This window comes from Trichomonas vaginalis, chromosome I (assembly GCF_026262505.1).
Source record: "Trichomonas vaginalis G3 chromosome I, whole genome shotgun sequence".
Taxonomy (NCBI): domain Eukaryota; phylum Parabasalia; order Trichomonadida; family Trichomonadidae; genus Trichomonas; species Trichomonas vaginalis.
This window is the reverse complement of record NC_067203.1, coordinates 11,551,767-11,567,645: the sequence shown is the minus strand read 5'-3', so window position 1 is coordinate 11,567,645 and position 15,879 is coordinate 11,551,767. Positions and strand designations below refer to the sequence as shown.

Genomic DNA, 15,879 nt, shown 5'->3' with positions numbered 1-15,879 from the left:
ATGGACTATAAAGAAAGCGATACAGAGAAACAAAATAAGTTAGATAGCGATCCAGATGACAAAACAGACTCAGATATGCATGATTTCAAATATTATAAAGATTTATTTTCAAATTATATTGAAGATTCAGATCAAAACAGATATATAAACGCACTAGATGCAATTATACATCTCGTAAATTCGAATGTTGATGAAGCAATGGATATAATTTTTGAAATCGAAATCATCAGGATTATATTAGAACATTTTACATTTGAATTCCCAGATATTGTAATAAAATCCCTTTTAGTCTTTAATGAAATAGCTAGCAATGAAAAATACAGTCAACAATTATGGGTTCAAGATTTTTTCACTTATATAGCTCAATGGTTTGAAATTACAAATGACCTCTATATTTACTCATTAATCTTTGACTTAATTTCTACTCTTATTAAGAAATCAAAACAAAATTATTGTATGCTTTTAAATACAACATTTGTAGCTGTTTTTGGTACAAAACTAAATCAGATTCCACCTCCTACTGAAGCTACTAAGCATTTGCATGATTTTTACATCAGTTTATATCAATTTTACAAATATCTTTACAGATATAAAAAAATTAGACTTCCAGATCCATATTTTAGAGATATACCTACAGTTTTATTTGCAATTCTTCCATTTGCTCCTTTAGAATTGGTTGCATACATATTGAATCCAATGATGACAATGATTGAGAAGCACAGAGCAACATTAGGCTATCTTTTTATACGACCAAAACATTTTGAAGTTCTTTGCAAATTGCTAGAAAGCATGCATCAATTTAAAGATGAAAATGAAGAATTTTTTAATTTTGCAGAAGAAATTTCTAGAGAGTTATGTGTAATTTTACAGTTTATATTTGATACAAACCAAGATGATGATGTTAATCTATCAATTGACGATTTAATTGATTATAATCTTTATGAAATATTAAAACAATCAATAGAGATATTTCCAAGCATCACTAGTCAAATATTAGAAATAATAGGTGACTTGGTTGCTTTAAAAAGAATTCCAAGTCCTGAAATTCCGATGTATTTCATTTCTCTTGCAGATTCAAACTTAAACATTGACCAAAAGACATCCTTTGCATTTCTCTTCTTTGCATGCGCTCAGAATCTTGGTAGTCAGTTCTGTGAGTTTGTTTATGAAAATCTGGACATGATAGATGGAATTTTGGAGATATTATATACCCAAGAAAAGAATTGCGTATACAACATTATGAATGGAATCATTTATCTTGTTGATACAGCAACAAAATTGGGATTTGACCTTGAAATTTTTCAGAATAAGCTAGAAGAACAAGATATTACAGACGACTTCATTGATAATACACAAGAAATGTATGACGAGGATGATGATATATACGAAACTTGTGAAAGGTTCCTCAAAATGTATGAAACTGGAGACGCTTCAATTGATGATGAATTTGATGAAAATGATATACCTGCCGAAGGATTTGTTTTTTCCATTAATGATAGTAAATAGAGTGTTTGATTAAAATTTTATGTCACTTTTTATTAAAAACGTTCATTTTTCAGAAATTTCTTTTACAATTTTTTTCCCCTTATTTTTTTGTTTTTGTTTTTTATACATGTCTTCTAATCTTACACAAGTCATAGCTCAAATACAAGAAGAATTTAACAAAAGGCTTGATGATTTAGAACTTGGTTTAAGCAGCATCACTGAATCAATTTCAGAAGTCGATAATGCTCAAATCAATAAGGATGAAATCAGTAAAAAAATAGAATCTTATTTCCCAGAAACATTCTCTGATGAACCATCAAAGGCAATTGATGAAGTTCTCACTGCGATCAAATTTTCATTAGCTACAAAATCAAATACAAAGAAACTTATTGAAAAAGCAAACCGTCAGTATGTCGATCTAGGTTTTCAACGCGCTTCTACAGAACTTTCAGCTTCTCTAAAACAAATGGTTACACAAGAAGAACAATCCATTGAGGAAGAAATAACAAGACTCGAGCAAAAGATTGATAAGTTACATGACCAAATGTACGAATCTTTCAAAGATTTACGATGCTACATTGATGAAGTTGCAAAGTTCAAAATGGAAAAGGAAGCAGAGCAGTCTGCATACGCACATGATAGAGGTTATCGTGGAAGAGGCAAAAAAGTACAAATCGGAATTCCATTACTTAAAAGAAACCTTAGAAAGCAGAAACCATCTCCTACAGAAGATTCTAAGCCAAAGCTAGAAAAGTCGCCATCTCTTGAGCTTGTTGTTGGCAAAAGTTTAATTAAAAACTTATCTCAAACTACAAAACCAATTAATAAGCAATTGATGCCATCACCAAAGCGCACATATTAATAATAATGTTAGTAAACCTGTTTGTATTTTATTCTTGAATAATCTGAAATTTATTTATCCAATTTATTAATAAAGGCACATTACAAATGATTTCTTTCCTGGAAACATAACTAACATTATTACTTTAGAAAATTTTAAATGTTTTCTGTTTGAATATCTTATTGAATAATATTATTGTATCATTTCGTATCCATAAGCTAAACCATTATGTAATTGATATATCCCAAAGTTTTTGTGATCCCTATAATTCCGTATTTACAACATATCATTTTTCTCTTATATAAGGAAAAATGGAAATGCATGACTTTTGCCAAAGGTTGCATGCTTGCTCGTAGGGCAAGCGCACCTACCTGAGGCCCAAAATTATATTATATCAAATTTGATTTTATGGCCTAAAGGAATGTTGTAAGTTTAGATCTTCACACAATATATCACCAAACTTTAATCAGCTTAATCGGACAAAAAATAACATGATATGCTTGTTCGAAGAAATTGATTCATAATCAATTCAATCATAAGACACAGAGCCAATGTAATCCTAACGAAAATGATAAATATAACATTGATTTTCATTCAATTTCCGACAGATAATGAAGTATGTCGAGAATTTTCAATGCTCAATTTTAAAGTTCCGTTAAAATCCAGCTAATTATTGAAAGCTCAGATTTACTTTAATATTTGCTCTGACTGTTTCAGAAGTTTCGGAGATTCTCTCAAACCTCTGAAACAGTCCGGACAAATATTCTAAATACTTGAGGAATTTTTAATTAGTCAAAATTTCAAAAACAATGTATTCAAAATCGGACCATACAATTCGTTCATGTCACTTTAGATTAGTCAAAATTTCAAAATGGAGCTAAACAAACTTTACTCCGAATACCAAGACTACATACAAGTTTATAACAGAATACATTCACTAACTTCTTCTGAAGACAGTGAAATCGATCAAGTCTTTCAAATGATTCAAAATGTTTTAATAAATAAATATAAAAAATCGACAGAAACAGTTAGAGATGAAATCATAGACGTTATAGATTTTAGAATGAATCTTGGAGACCCAATTTGCAAACTTTTCAAAAAAATTACATCTTATGATATTACCGAAACTGGATATATCTGTCCGTTTTGGATTCATGAACAACAAGACTATGAAGCAATGAAGAAGGATGATGCTAATACATTAATCCAAATGGCGGAATCAGCAAATTGTTATGAACAAATGAGTTATATCTCAGATTCTGCAAAATTTGGCGCACTTCAATGTTGTAAGTCATTATGCTCTCTGTTTCATAAAATCATCCCATTATCTTCTGCAATTAAAGGCAGAAATAAATCCATTATCAAAATTGCATTAGAACAGTTTGAAAATTCTGATGATAAATCTACTGTAGAAGATTTTATGGATTCATCAATCGAAACATTCAATATGGAAATGATCAAATATTTCCATGAATCTTTAAATATGGATATAAACTTAGAGTTGTGCGCAAAATGGAATAACTTTGAAGCTTTTCTTTATGCTATTGAAACAGGATGCGACAAATATGAAGCATTCCAATATTCATCATTATTTGCATTTCCTTCATTAACAAAATATTTTATAGATTTACACTTAGATCTCAGCCATAAATTTGGAATTTCACCATTGCATAACGCTGTAAAAACAGGTAACTATGAAATTACCGAAATGCTAGTTTCAGCTGGTTTCGATGTTGATGTAAGGGATTGGAGAAGAAATACGCCTCTTCATTTTACACCAAGTGTAAAAATTGCAGCACTCCTGCTGTCAAAAGGAGCTGATATAATGGCAAGAAATATCAACGGTATAACACCATTACATGAAGCTGCAAAAACAAGCTTAGAACTGACAAAATATCTTATTTCACAAGGTGCAGATAAAAATGCAAAGACAATTTATAACGATCTTCCAATTAATTTTGCAGCCCAATATAATGCCTATGATATTGAAGATTTTCTAAAGGATCCAAATTCAGATTATGTATCACGTGTATGCTTTATTGATGAGTTTGAGAGAAACTATTATTACAGATAATGAAATAAATTTGATTAAATTAATTCACACTTAATTTTTATATTCAATTTAAGGGTCTACGGTCCGGCCAAACTAAGACTATCGTTAAAAGCCAAAGTCTATATGGCATGGCCCATATCTACGAAAAGTACAGACACTTCAAATCTGATAATAATTTTTAGATAAGGTATAGACAAATATATTATTTTGATTTTTAAAATACCTATCTGATAATACTTAACGCTGGTTTTCAACAGACAATCGCTGATAGCTGTTTAAATTACCTCATCATTTTTGAAAATTTACAATTATTAATTTTCAGACATCTCTTCATATTGCAACACTACATAATAGTAAAGAAGTAGCTGAATTTCTAATTTCACAAGGCGTAAATATCAATAATAGACAAACCACTCTTCATATTGCAGCAGAATATAATAGTAATGAAACTGTCGGAAGCACTTCATATTGCTGCAAAATGTAATAGAAAAGAAACAGTCGAACTTCTTCTTCTTTTGCATGGTGCAAATATCAATGAAGAAGATAAATTCGGAAAAAAAACAGCTCTTCACATTGTCTCAGAGAAACATAGTGATGAAATAATTGTGCAAATATCAATGAAAAGGATAATGATGGAGAAACAGTTCTCCATTATGCAGCACTTCATAATAATATACAAACATGAGTATATAATATCATTATGCAATGCAGTATAATACAATATATTTATCTTTTTGTAAAAGTGAATAATAAATTTTGAGATTCCAAATTTTATTTGCTCTGGAATGTTGAAAGTCATGTTTTAGAAACAAAAAGAACATATTGATTGCACAATTTGAGCCTAAAATAATCTAATTTCGCGGAATATTTTCATAAAATGTCCCATATTTAAATGCTATTGCCCATCCCTCAACTTAGATTTATATAATCAAAAAGAGAACTCTATTATTATGGTTATTGTCTGAATATTTTGCTTTTTCTGTTTTCTTTATTATTAATTTCAATAGGGGATTTCACCTGACACCCCAAAAATATATTCTTGAAAAATCAGCGAAATGGACCCAATTCAATTTCTAGTGAACCGAACTGATTTACCACCAGGAATAGACATCAATCTTGTCACTCCGTTCCTTCTTCCTCTTCCATCCAAGTTTTCAGACAATACAGCTTATAATAATAAAATTTGCAACCATTATAAAGATGTTTCGAACTCCCTTCAAGAAAAGATTCCAATATGCCAAAAGATGAACGATGAATCTGTTGCCGCTTTAGAAGAAAAAAAGCAAAAGCAACCAGATCCAATTGATAATCAACCTCAAATACGAAACGAGATTATCTTGTATAATGTATTATTCAAAATGTTCAAAAAACTCGATATCAAGATCGAAGAGACAAATTTAGGAGCTTTATCTCAACAGCTTGAAGCATTAAAGCAATTAGAAATTTTGGCACAATGGCTGTTTAATAATCCAATGCCAATAATTATTAATGTACAGCGTGCTGCTCCTCGCCCACTTTCGAAATCGTTTACTTCGAATCAAACTCTTTATAAACATTATAGAATTCTCAAAATCGCTTTACGTGAACAGATTTCGCTTATAAACCACAGTCCATCTATCTTCAACATGGCTTCCGAGAATAGAGCTTTTCTCCGAAAAGTTGTAGATTCTGCCATGGCATCTCGTAAAGCAAACACTGCTTACTTCGAGTCTCCTGTAATAGAAGAGAAACTCTTTACATTTTTCGACCACGTGAACTCTCCCATTTCTCGCGCAGGTTTAATTCCGATTAAAGTCGAAAAAGATACTGATGCTGCCATTGATTGGATTAGGAGAGCATCAGATACTCTTGTACAGTTGGATGGAATCCAAATCTCTGACAGAAAAGACGTAATCAACGTTTTAGTCGCAAGATATTTCTTCGAACGCACATATCCTTTATTTGCACCAGAATTACACGATGATACAATCTTCTCTCAAACACGCCAGAAAATACGTCAAATGAATCCGAAAGAAGCTAAAATTCCTCTGAAATACGTCAATCCGAACCTTTTAGACAAACCAGTTACCGAAATATTTACTTCTTCATCTATAGCAAGTGCACCTGTCGGCTGGATGAACCTCATGGAGTACAAACTCTGCCCATTAGACGTTGCTTATTGTATTTTCAAAGTCCATGAGAGTTTATCAATTGCGGCTACTCTACAAGCCACAGAAAATAGTAAGGGAACTACAAGCGAAGATTTCTATTCGAAATTACCAGGTTTCGATGATATCTTCGATTTATGGATTTGTCTTGTTGCTACATCCGATATTGCTGATCCTTGTGGCATGAATAACTTCATTGGTGAATGGACAAGACTCCCTGGCTTCCCTCAAAGATTTGTCGCATGCTGTACTTATTTGGAGGCAGCTGTATCACAGATCAAGGTAATTGGTGGTCAGGAATAATAGTATTACAGAAATTTTATGCAGTTTTTGCGATTTTGTTTTAATAAAATATTCATTTTTTACTTTCAACATTCAAAATGATTTTATTTCAAGTTTTATCATTTTATCCTTACCAATAGATCACATTTATTTAAGATTAAATTAATTAATAAATTATGTATTATATTCAAATTTATTGTTGTAAAATAATAATATGAAAGCGTAATTGTTAAACATCAAATAAAGTTTTATTCAATCTAATATAATTTAGATCTTCATTTCGATCTGGTTACCTTCTGGATCAAGAATGCAAGCCATGTAGCTTCCATCACCGCATGTGCGTGGTCCAGAAACAAGAGTATATCCATCACCCTTAATCTTTGCGGCCATTTCATCAACAGCTTCCTTGCTGCCAAGGGACATTGAAATGTGAACAAAGCCAGTTCTTGTCATTTGCTTTTCACCATCAACTGTATCTGGTCTTGTCATGATTTCAAGCTTTGCACCGTCATGGAATTGCATGAAAGTGCTTCTGAATTCTGTCTTTGGATTGTGATACATTGGTTGAGGCTTAGCCCCGAAGTATTTGATGTCGAAATCTTTCATCTTTTCCATATCATTAACATACATACCGACATGGTCAATCTTGAACTAAAAATTTTTTAAGTGGTTACTCAGCTCTCAATTTTTGAAAGAAAAGTTTGATGGGGTTCATTTGATACATTTGATATATGTTATAACATACGATATTACTATTTTGAAAAATTTTGTATGACCTAGTTCCTTCAGAATTCAATTTGAATAAACTCATTGTTATTTTTTCATCATGAAATTAATTTGCATTCCAAGAAGTATAAAATTTATACAAGTATGCACATATGCTTGAAAAACGCAATCAGTACGGAATCATCTATTTCAAGCAAAATTGTACAATTCAGAAATTCGGAAAAAAAACAAAAAAACAAGGGACATACAAAGCAATTCTGACATGTCTTAGTAGATTCAAACTTAATATTTTACCATATGAGCTTGTGCTCTCCATAATGTGATGATATAAATTGAAAAAAAAAGATTTTATTAATTGCGTCTATCTATACAATAATGACTAATTTATACTAATATTGAAGGCTTGTTGTTGAATAAAAATTAATTATGAAATATTATTAAAATTATATAATCTTTTTATTTTCAAATGTTAGCGTTCTCGTTATTCGTCACATTCTCGTTATTCGTCACATTTTTGTTTTCTTCTGATGAAGATGATTTTTCAGGTTTCGAGGTGTTGATTGCTACGTAAAATACATAAACTCCTGCAGCTATTATTATAACAATTATGATAACAATAACAATTGCGGCTATTGCACCTGATCCAAGTCCCTTACCTTTTGGTTTGTATTTCGTTCCATGTTGGTAAACTTTATATGCATTTTTCTTCTTAAAAACAGCTTCTGATTGATCTACATAAGAAGCAGCTCCAATGAACAAACCGTATATCTCTTCAGTTTCTGGTTCCGAATGACTTATTACAGAAAATTCTATCCTAGAACTTTTACCGATAGTAAATGTTGCAAGCATTGTGTTTTTAAGGTCATAATCCGGATATGCATTATATGCTAAATATGGAGCAGTACACACTTGTGGAGAAGAGGCAAAAGAAATAAAAGCATATTGCTTGTCTGGATTTTGAGTTACATTAGCATTTTCTGCTTTGACATTTGATTTCTCAGAAATTTGAAAATAAACAGGATGATTGGGAGAAACTACAATTATGTCATTCTGAGGACCGTTATCAATTAAATAAGACCCAGATCGATAAGTTCCTCTATACAAAACAGAAATATTTGCAACTACTGGTTTACCACCTATAGGTTTGATATTAAATGGACTTGATTTATCTGTCAAGTTAAATACATAGTGACCTGTAGTTCCTAAGATATCAACACCATCAAGTGTTCCAGTAAATGACTTTGCATTGTGAAATACAACATATGTGTTATTTTGTATATCTAATTCTTTTCCTTCTACCGGAATTAATATCTGGTAGGTTCCATCATTCAATTTTATTATATCCTTTCCTTTGAAAGTATACTTATCAAGTGTTTTTACATTAAGATTATCTCCACCAATTTCATCCCCATATATATCATAAGATCCTTTTTCTCTCATTTTTTCGTCGCCCACACTTGGCAACAAAATATCACTTGGTCCAATTGTTAAATTTAATGGGAAATTCCTTGATTCAGGTTTACAATCTAACATAAATGTCTTGCCAACAAATGATTTTGTATTTTCATCAAGCTTATATTCCTCAAATGTAAGTATATTTTTGAGATATGTTTTATCTTCACTAAATTTTGATTTTATATGAAATCTATAATTGATGATATCTTTTGTTGTAAATATAACTATATATCTGTCTGACGACCCAAAACCTTCACTTAGTCTCATTGAATATTGAATTGGAGAATTTGGATGAATAATTTCTGCATTGATTGAAGAATATAAATCAAATGGGGGAAAATAGCAAAGACAATAATAGAGAGTTTTTTCTCCTGAAGTTGATATAGTCAATTCGGTTTCTCTCCTGCCTGCATCATAAATCCCATCTTTTGCATCATCAGGGAATGTGAATCCATCAATATTCTTGGCAATAAAAATACCACCAATTGGAACAATTATTTTTGTTGAACCAGAAAATGTGACTTCAAAATCACCAAATACTCTCAAAAATGTATCAACGATAGATATCTGTGGATACCAATTACCTATATTATAAAGATTTTCTTTAAACCCAAATGTTAATGTTTCTGCTTGAACAAATGGATTATCATATTGTAATTCATGTAAATACGGTGCATCGTTTGTCATGATATATTCAGAAAATATCGCCATATCTATGTGAAATTTTGACGTATGCTGGGGAGTAAACATAACAACACAATTCAGATTAGAACGATCAATACCGGTATTATAGTAACTTTTATGGAATATTCCATTAATGCTATAATCAATATGATCACAATTATCAAAAATTGGTGCAGTTATTATTGTAATGCTTTTTGTTGAACCTTTTGGAGTAACAACCAATTTATCTGAGCCACTCAATCTGGATGGAATTTCATTAATTACCGTACCATCAGCCTTTTTAAAACTAAATTCTGATTGTTGTTTTGTATAAAACGCGATAGACATGTTAAAAGTTAAAGTTGTTTCGTGATCAATAGTATATTCATGCTTTCCAAATTTTAATGTAACAAATAAAAGGAAGTTAAGCAACATTAACTATCTTTTCTTGAAAGTCTTTTGACAGTTGATAAAAACCGATTTTTACTGCAATTTGAATTCAATCGAACGGTTTTCAGTTTGTGTAGACCTGATAAAGTTTGATATAGCAATTTTCTTACTTATTTTATTGTTGATAATGCTATTATCTAACAAAATTTATCTTCTAATTCAATTTTTTTCGTAAAGTTTAGAAACACTCAAAAGTCCGAGTTAATTTTTGAGCGGTTAATGCAAACTGGTAAATATTATCATATGCAATCAAAAAAATTTTAACGATAGGGGATATTCAATTTTTGATTGCTTTAAAAAAAGTTTGATATAGCAATTTTCTTACTCAATTCGATGAAAGCAATTACAAAGATATCTCAAAATCGCAGTTGAATGGTAATTCAATTTTTCGATAGATAAAAAGTGCATGAAATGTAATTCAATTTTTTTATATTGATAATCCAAATCAAACAAATTTAAGAGACTACTGCACGGCCAAACAAGACATATCGTCTTTTAAGAATCTTCATCAAGTTTTACTAAGGCTAAAAATTCAAAAAACTCGAAAAAATTAAGCTAAGGGCATTTGAATTCCTACAAGATGCTTGTCATATTCCCTTATTATCAACATTCAAATTCTCTTTTCATATTAAATATATTAAAATTATTTACGATAAAATTGGAAATTTATCATTAATAATCGCTTTCAACTGCCTATATTCATCATACACGACCATTTTATTCACTACGAACTTCAAAATTTTTTGTTATTCATTTTGTATGAGAATTTTGTTATGATTGTAGAATATATAGGAGTAAAAACGAGCTGCATCATGAAATAGCAAAGTTTGAAAATTGAAACATATAAAAATGATAAGTATTCAAATGGATTATTTTGATAAATTTTATTTGGAATCAAATTCTGTGAATAATAATTTATATCAATATGATTTGAACGGATATCTATTCATATTTAATAGAAGTAATATTTGAAAATAAAAAATATTTGAAATTAAATTCAACTAAAAACATAATGATTTGCATATTTTTCGGGTTCAAAAATTGCTGACGTGTTCAGATGTCGATCTAATGATAGATTTTAAAATGCACACGAAAACAATAAAATCCCATTGAGCCATTTTGGTTATCGGCTACTTTATTTTTGACACAATGACAAAAATATTTTAGTGTAAAAAACCTCCAATTCTCACAAATGAGTACGATAAAATTTACAAATTCCCTCAAAAATGCATAAATCATACACATTTAATAAAAGATTTTTATGTTTAGACATTTACAAAATGAAAGAATACCAAAACGTTACAGATTTGGCAGTTCATATTAGGTTCGGATATGTTTACCGATTTTATAACAATTGTCAATTAACAAATCTTTATATGATAGTATAATACAGGATATTTAGTTAAAATGAGATCTAACTTTCACGCACATAATAATTGTTTATGCAGAATAAAGTGACCAACACATTATTCAAGATTGAAGTTTCTTACACCCTGCAAAATGATGACGTCGACCCAGTTTGAAATAATTAATGAATGCTTTTTTCCAATATGAAAAATGTTAGCCATATAATCTTCCTATATCATAGAAATTTATATTTTGAAATAAAAATAAAGATGAATTATAGAGTTAGCGAAATAAGTTGTAAACAACTTTATTAAAACAAGAAAGACACACACATTAATGAGATGATATGAAATATATCCAGTAAAGAATTAGCTGATGGAGTGTCAAAAAAAAGAGAAGCATATCAAATTTGCAAATTTATTAAATTAAATACATTCATTACCTTGATATATGTAGAAGCAATATGTAAATTCATTATTTTAAGACTATTTAATGATAAAATAAAATTTTTAGAATAGTCCCACATCTAGAATAATAGCGAATGCATAGAGAAGTGATGATGTGATTTCAGTGTTGATGATTCTGCATTGACATGTAAGGAAATCACATGAGTATATCGCTTTCGGGTTAAGAAGACACTCCGATATGATTTTCCGAATGAATGAAATTGACCTGTTCTCTATGATGACACCACATCTCAGATGATCACATCCGAAGAAGATTGAACTTTCGACGTTCTCGATGCACTTAGGGATGTTGATCGATGTCAGTGATGAGCAGTTCGCGAACGCATATTGTTCGATGGTCCGAACGGAGTCGTCTGGGATAGAGATGCTGATCAGATTTCTGCATCCGATGAACGCGCCTGTTGATATAGTGCGAAGTGTCTGTGGAAGATTGAAGAACTTGATCTCAGACGCTGGAGGGAAGCAGAAGAGAACTGTCTCTGATTTGTTGTAAAGAGCACCGACATCGACTGAGAAGTAGTCACTTCGTGGACATTCGATGACAGACAGAGATGAACATCCGTCGAAGAACAAGTTGCCGATGTTTCGAAGAGAGCAATCTTGTGGAATTGTGAACTTGACGAGATTTGTGCATCCTTTGAAGGCGTAGTCTGACATGTACTCGGTGAAATTTGGAACTGTGAAAGTTGTGATGTTAGTGTTCTCGAAGCAGTTAGATCCGATCTCTTTGACATTTGGTGGAAGTGTGATGTGTGAAAGATTAAAACAGTTGCTGAAACAACCCATACCAATGGATGAAAGTTTAGAGTCTGATGGAAATGTGATGTTTGTGATTCCTGTGTTACTGAATGCATATGAATCAATTTGAAAAACAATTTCTCTTAACGAAAAACAATTCAAGAAACATGAACTCTGAATCGCCGTTATATTGTTTGAAAAAATTATATTCTTAAGATCATAACAATTATTAAAAGCATTATTTCCAATTGTTACATTTTCGCATTCTGAAAATTCGATTGCTTCAAGACTTGTGCACCCATAAAAAGCTTAATCATATAGGGTGTCCAAAGGTGCGTTTAGCACAGCGCTCTATATGAGACTATTAAAGGAGATATATGCTGATTATAAATATATAATAAAAAATATGAATATATGTATATGATGAGTATGTTGTATTTTGGCGCCATGCCGGGATATAAAATGAATTTTGAGACAAGAGGCGGTTTCGCGGGAAATTTTGGCGGGATTTTTTTCATTTTTTAATGAATCATAAAGAAAACATCCTCGCTCTTGCAAAAAAATGCAAAGACTGTAAAAAAATCTACGAGACATTGGTAAATGCTTCGGTATGGATGCTCCTAGCTATTCCACTGTAACGTATCATGTTAGGATGTATCACTTCATGAACAAAAAGGCGCCCATCATAAAAATTGACAAAAAATCGCCGGATCAAAGAAAAATCAAAGCAATTCTTCAAGCGCTAGATGAAGACCCAAGAGCATCACTCAGAAGGATAGAGGAGATGACAAAGATACCACGTACAACAGTCAGTTATTATCTGCACAATTATTTGAACTACAAACTAGCGTATACACGTTGGGTTCCGCACAACCTTAATTCAGTTCAAAAAAAAATCTAGAGTCCAATTTTCGAAAGAGCTCCTCTCTATATTGGGTGCGTATCAATCCAAGAAGTTTCGCTTTTTAGTAACAGGGGACGAGTCTTGGTTTCAATATGCAACAGAAGCCAAAATCATGTGGATCCCGAAGGATGAAAATCCGCAAACATTCCCGAAGAAAAAAATTGACACACCAATGATGATGTTGTCGGTTTTTTGGGGCGTGAATGGCATCATCGCAATTGATATTCTTCAAAAACCTAATACGATGAATGCTCAGTATCTAATTGACAATGTTTTACTCAAATTATCAATTCTGATGAGTTTGAGAAATCCAAACAACAAAAACAAAAGTTTGCAATTCATTTTGATAATTCAAGAGTTCACAAAAGTCATAAGGTAATGAATTACTTGTTGGAAAAAATGTCAAAGTTGTTCCAAACCCAATTTATTCACCTGATATTGCACCCTCTGACTTTTGTTTATTCGGCACGCTAAAAAAGAGAGCTGAAGGACGCGAATTCGCGAGTCCAGATGATCTTGAAAATTTTGTAAGAGAGCAATTTGAGCAATTTTCTCATGATGATTTAAAGCGTGTCTTTCAAGCCTGGATCGATCGCTGCGAACGCGTGATTGAATCCAATGGTGATTATATTTAAATAAACTTTATATATATGTAACTTGTTTATTTCTATTCGCAGTATTCAGGTTTGTGCTAAACACACCTTTGGACACCCTATATATAGTTTTCAATTTATTTCCGAATTTTAAATTTTTGATGGCCTTGCAACCTGAAAATGCGCGAGGTTTAATAACTTCAAGAGAATCTGGAAGAATAATATTTGTTAGATTTCTACAATTAAAAAATGCTGCGTTATCTATTGTTTTAAGCTTCGATTCACCATCAAAAACAATAGTTTTTATATTATTATTTTCACTAAACACGTCGTCACAAATCTCTTCAACAAACTCTGGTATTGTATACGATTCTTTCTCGCTCAAACGTAAAGACAGGGCTGATCTTGAATTATATATTAGATTTTGATCATCTTTTATGAACCGAGATCCTTCCTCAAATGTAATGTTGGTGTGCGGAGAGAAGCATCTGCCCCCTAAGTCTGTAACCGAACTTGGGATAGTTACATTAATCAGATTATAGCAATGTGCAAAAGCATTAAGGCCAATAATTCTTAATGTGTTTGGAAATACAATACTTGATATACTTGTTTCCATAAAACATATTGCGCTAATTATAATTTCATTTAGGCTTTTGCAGTCTTGAAATTGTCCATAGCCATTTAAATTAATGTAAGGTAGAAGACTCAGTGACTTTAATCGCGAACCACTAAATGCATATGTTTCAATTGTTTTGACGTTTGGTGCGAATGTAATGGATTCGATAAATGATAATGCGAATGCATAATACCCTATATTTTCAATAAAATCTGGCGTTGTGAATGATTTAGAGTGATTTCTCGGAAAGAAAACGAGTGATTTTTTATCTTTTGTATATAAAATTTCATTCACTGAAGTAAAAAATTCATTTAGTTCATCGCATTCGATTGATTGAAGCGGTTCTGGGGATTCTACATTTGCTTTTATCATTGAAACGTATTTTGGAATTAAAAGACTTTTAAGAATTGTTCCTTTAAAACAACTGGTATCCATTGTTTGAAGTTCAGAATCTGATGTAATGAAAATATTTTCAAGCTTTGAACAATAGCAAAAACAGTATTTTAACAAAACTTGTACTGAAGATGGTAAAGATATATTCGCTAGCGAATGGCAATTATAGAATGCATAACTATTGATTGTTTTCAGAAATTTACAGTTTGAAAAATCGATTACATTGAGTTCTGTGCACTCAAAAAATGCACAGTCACCGATTGTAGTAAGTTCAGAATTCTCCTGAAATGTAACCGATTTGAGAGTGCGTCTGCTCCCTTCGAAAGCATGATTACCACAATATGATGGACCAAGTTGTCCAAAAATAATTTCACACCTAGATTTGATCTCAATATTTGTAACTCTATTAGTAGAATACAATTTCTTCAAATAGAATTTACTGGTAATCCCGCTACAAAATTAAAGGTTAAATCAAGGTTAATCTCCTATCGTCGTTGCTTAACATATGGGAAAAAAATCTATAGCGATATCTCAAAATAATACGTCAACTCTATATGGACATCAAAAAATGTGACGAGGATGTTGTTTCCAATCTTCTCTTTTGTTAAAATTGATATAAAAAACACGGGATTACAAAGGATGAACTTCACTCTTATGAGCATTACAAAAGGATAAGCATGAAATTGTTTACTGTATCCTCTCTCTCACGATGCATATAT

General features: G+C 31.3%; 8 protein-coding genes and 1 pseudogene across 9 annotated transcripts, besides 1 other annotated feature; 6 read left to right on the top strand and 3 right to left on the bottom strand.

Annotated features, from left to right (window-relative positions):
* On the top strand, window positions 1-1,506 carry TVAGG3_0969870 (armadillo (ARM) repeat-containing protein family; the record flags this gene model as incomplete). Its single annotated transcript, XM_001325013.1, has 1 exon — window positions 1-1,506. One exon carries the CDS (start codon window positions 1-3, stop codon window positions 1,504-1,506), a length of 1,506 nt encoding a protein of 501 aa, XP_001325048.1.
* An 81-nt stretch (window positions 1,507-1,587) lies between these two features.
* TVAGG3_0969860 (uncharacterized protein) lies at window positions 1,588-2,733 on the top strand (the record flags this gene model as incomplete). The annotated part of the gene is made up of 1 exon (XM_001325014.1): window positions 1,613-2,347. The coding sequence occupies one exon, from the start codon at window positions 1,613-1,615 to the stop codon at window positions 2,345-2,347; it is 735 nt and encodes a 244-aa protein (XP_001325049.1).
* Window positions 2,734-3,197: 464 nt separating this feature from the next.
* TVAGG3_0969840 (spectrin binding) lies at window positions 3,198-4,400 on the top strand (the record flags this gene model as incomplete). Its single annotated transcript, XM_001325015.1, has 1 exon — window positions 3,198-4,400. The coding sequence occupies one exon, from the start codon at window positions 3,198-3,200 to the stop codon at window positions 4,398-4,400; it is 1,203 nt and encodes a 400-aa protein (XP_001325050.1).
* A 422-nt stretch (window positions 4,401-4,822) lies between these two features.
* Window positions 4,823-5,095, top strand: TVAGG3_0969850 (protein ubiquitination; the record flags this gene model as incomplete). Its single annotated transcript, XM_001325016.1, has 1 exon — window positions 4,823-5,095. One exon carries the CDS (start codon window positions 4,823-4,825, stop codon window positions 5,093-5,095), a length of 273 nt encoding a protein of 90 aa, XP_001325051.1.
* Window positions 5,096-5,397: 302 nt separating this feature from the next.
* On the top strand, window positions 5,398-6,849 carry TVAGG3_0969830 (uncharacterized protein; the record flags this gene model as incomplete). The annotated part of the gene is made up of 1 exon (XM_001325017.1): window positions 5,435-6,829. One exon carries the CDS (start codon window positions 5,435-5,437, stop codon window positions 6,827-6,829), a length of 1,395 nt encoding a protein of 464 aa, XP_001325052.1.
* Window positions 6,850-7,034: 185 nt separating this feature from the next.
* On the bottom strand, window positions 7,035-7,460 carry TVAGG3_0969820 (glyoxalase/bleomycin resistance protein/dioxygenase superfamily; the record flags this gene model as incomplete). Its single annotated transcript, XM_001325018.2, has 1 exon — window positions 7,076-7,438. One exon carries the CDS (start codon window positions 7,436-7,438, stop codon window positions 7,076-7,078), a length of 363 nt encoding a protein of 120 aa, XP_001325053.2.
* Window positions 7,461-7,996: 536 nt separating this feature from the next.
* Window positions 7,997-10,000, bottom strand: TVAGG3_0969810 (amelogenin-related protein family; the record flags this gene model as incomplete). Its single annotated transcript, XM_001325019.1, has 1 exon — window positions 7,997-10,000. The coding sequence occupies one exon, from the start codon at window positions 9,998-10,000 to the stop codon at window positions 7,997-7,999; it is 2,004 nt and encodes a 667-aa protein (XP_001325054.1).
* A 1,958-nt stretch (window positions 10,001-11,958) lies between these two features.
* TVAGG3_0969800 (ribonuclease inhibitor domain-containing protein) lies at window positions 11,959-12,702 on the bottom strand (the record flags this gene model as incomplete). Its single annotated transcript, XM_001325020.1, has 1 exon — window positions 11,959-12,702. One exon carries the CDS (start codon window positions 12,700-12,702, stop codon window positions 11,959-11,961), a length of 744 nt encoding a protein of 247 aa, XP_001325055.1.
* A 270-nt stretch (window positions 12,703-12,972) lies between these two features.
* Window positions 12,973-14,273: a mobile genetic element.
* Window positions 13,069-14,193, top strand: TVAGG3_0969790 (annotated as a pseudogene). The gene has a single exon. A coding segment is annotated over exon 1 (1,125 nt).
* Window positions 14,274-15,879: the final 1,606 nt, after the last annotated feature.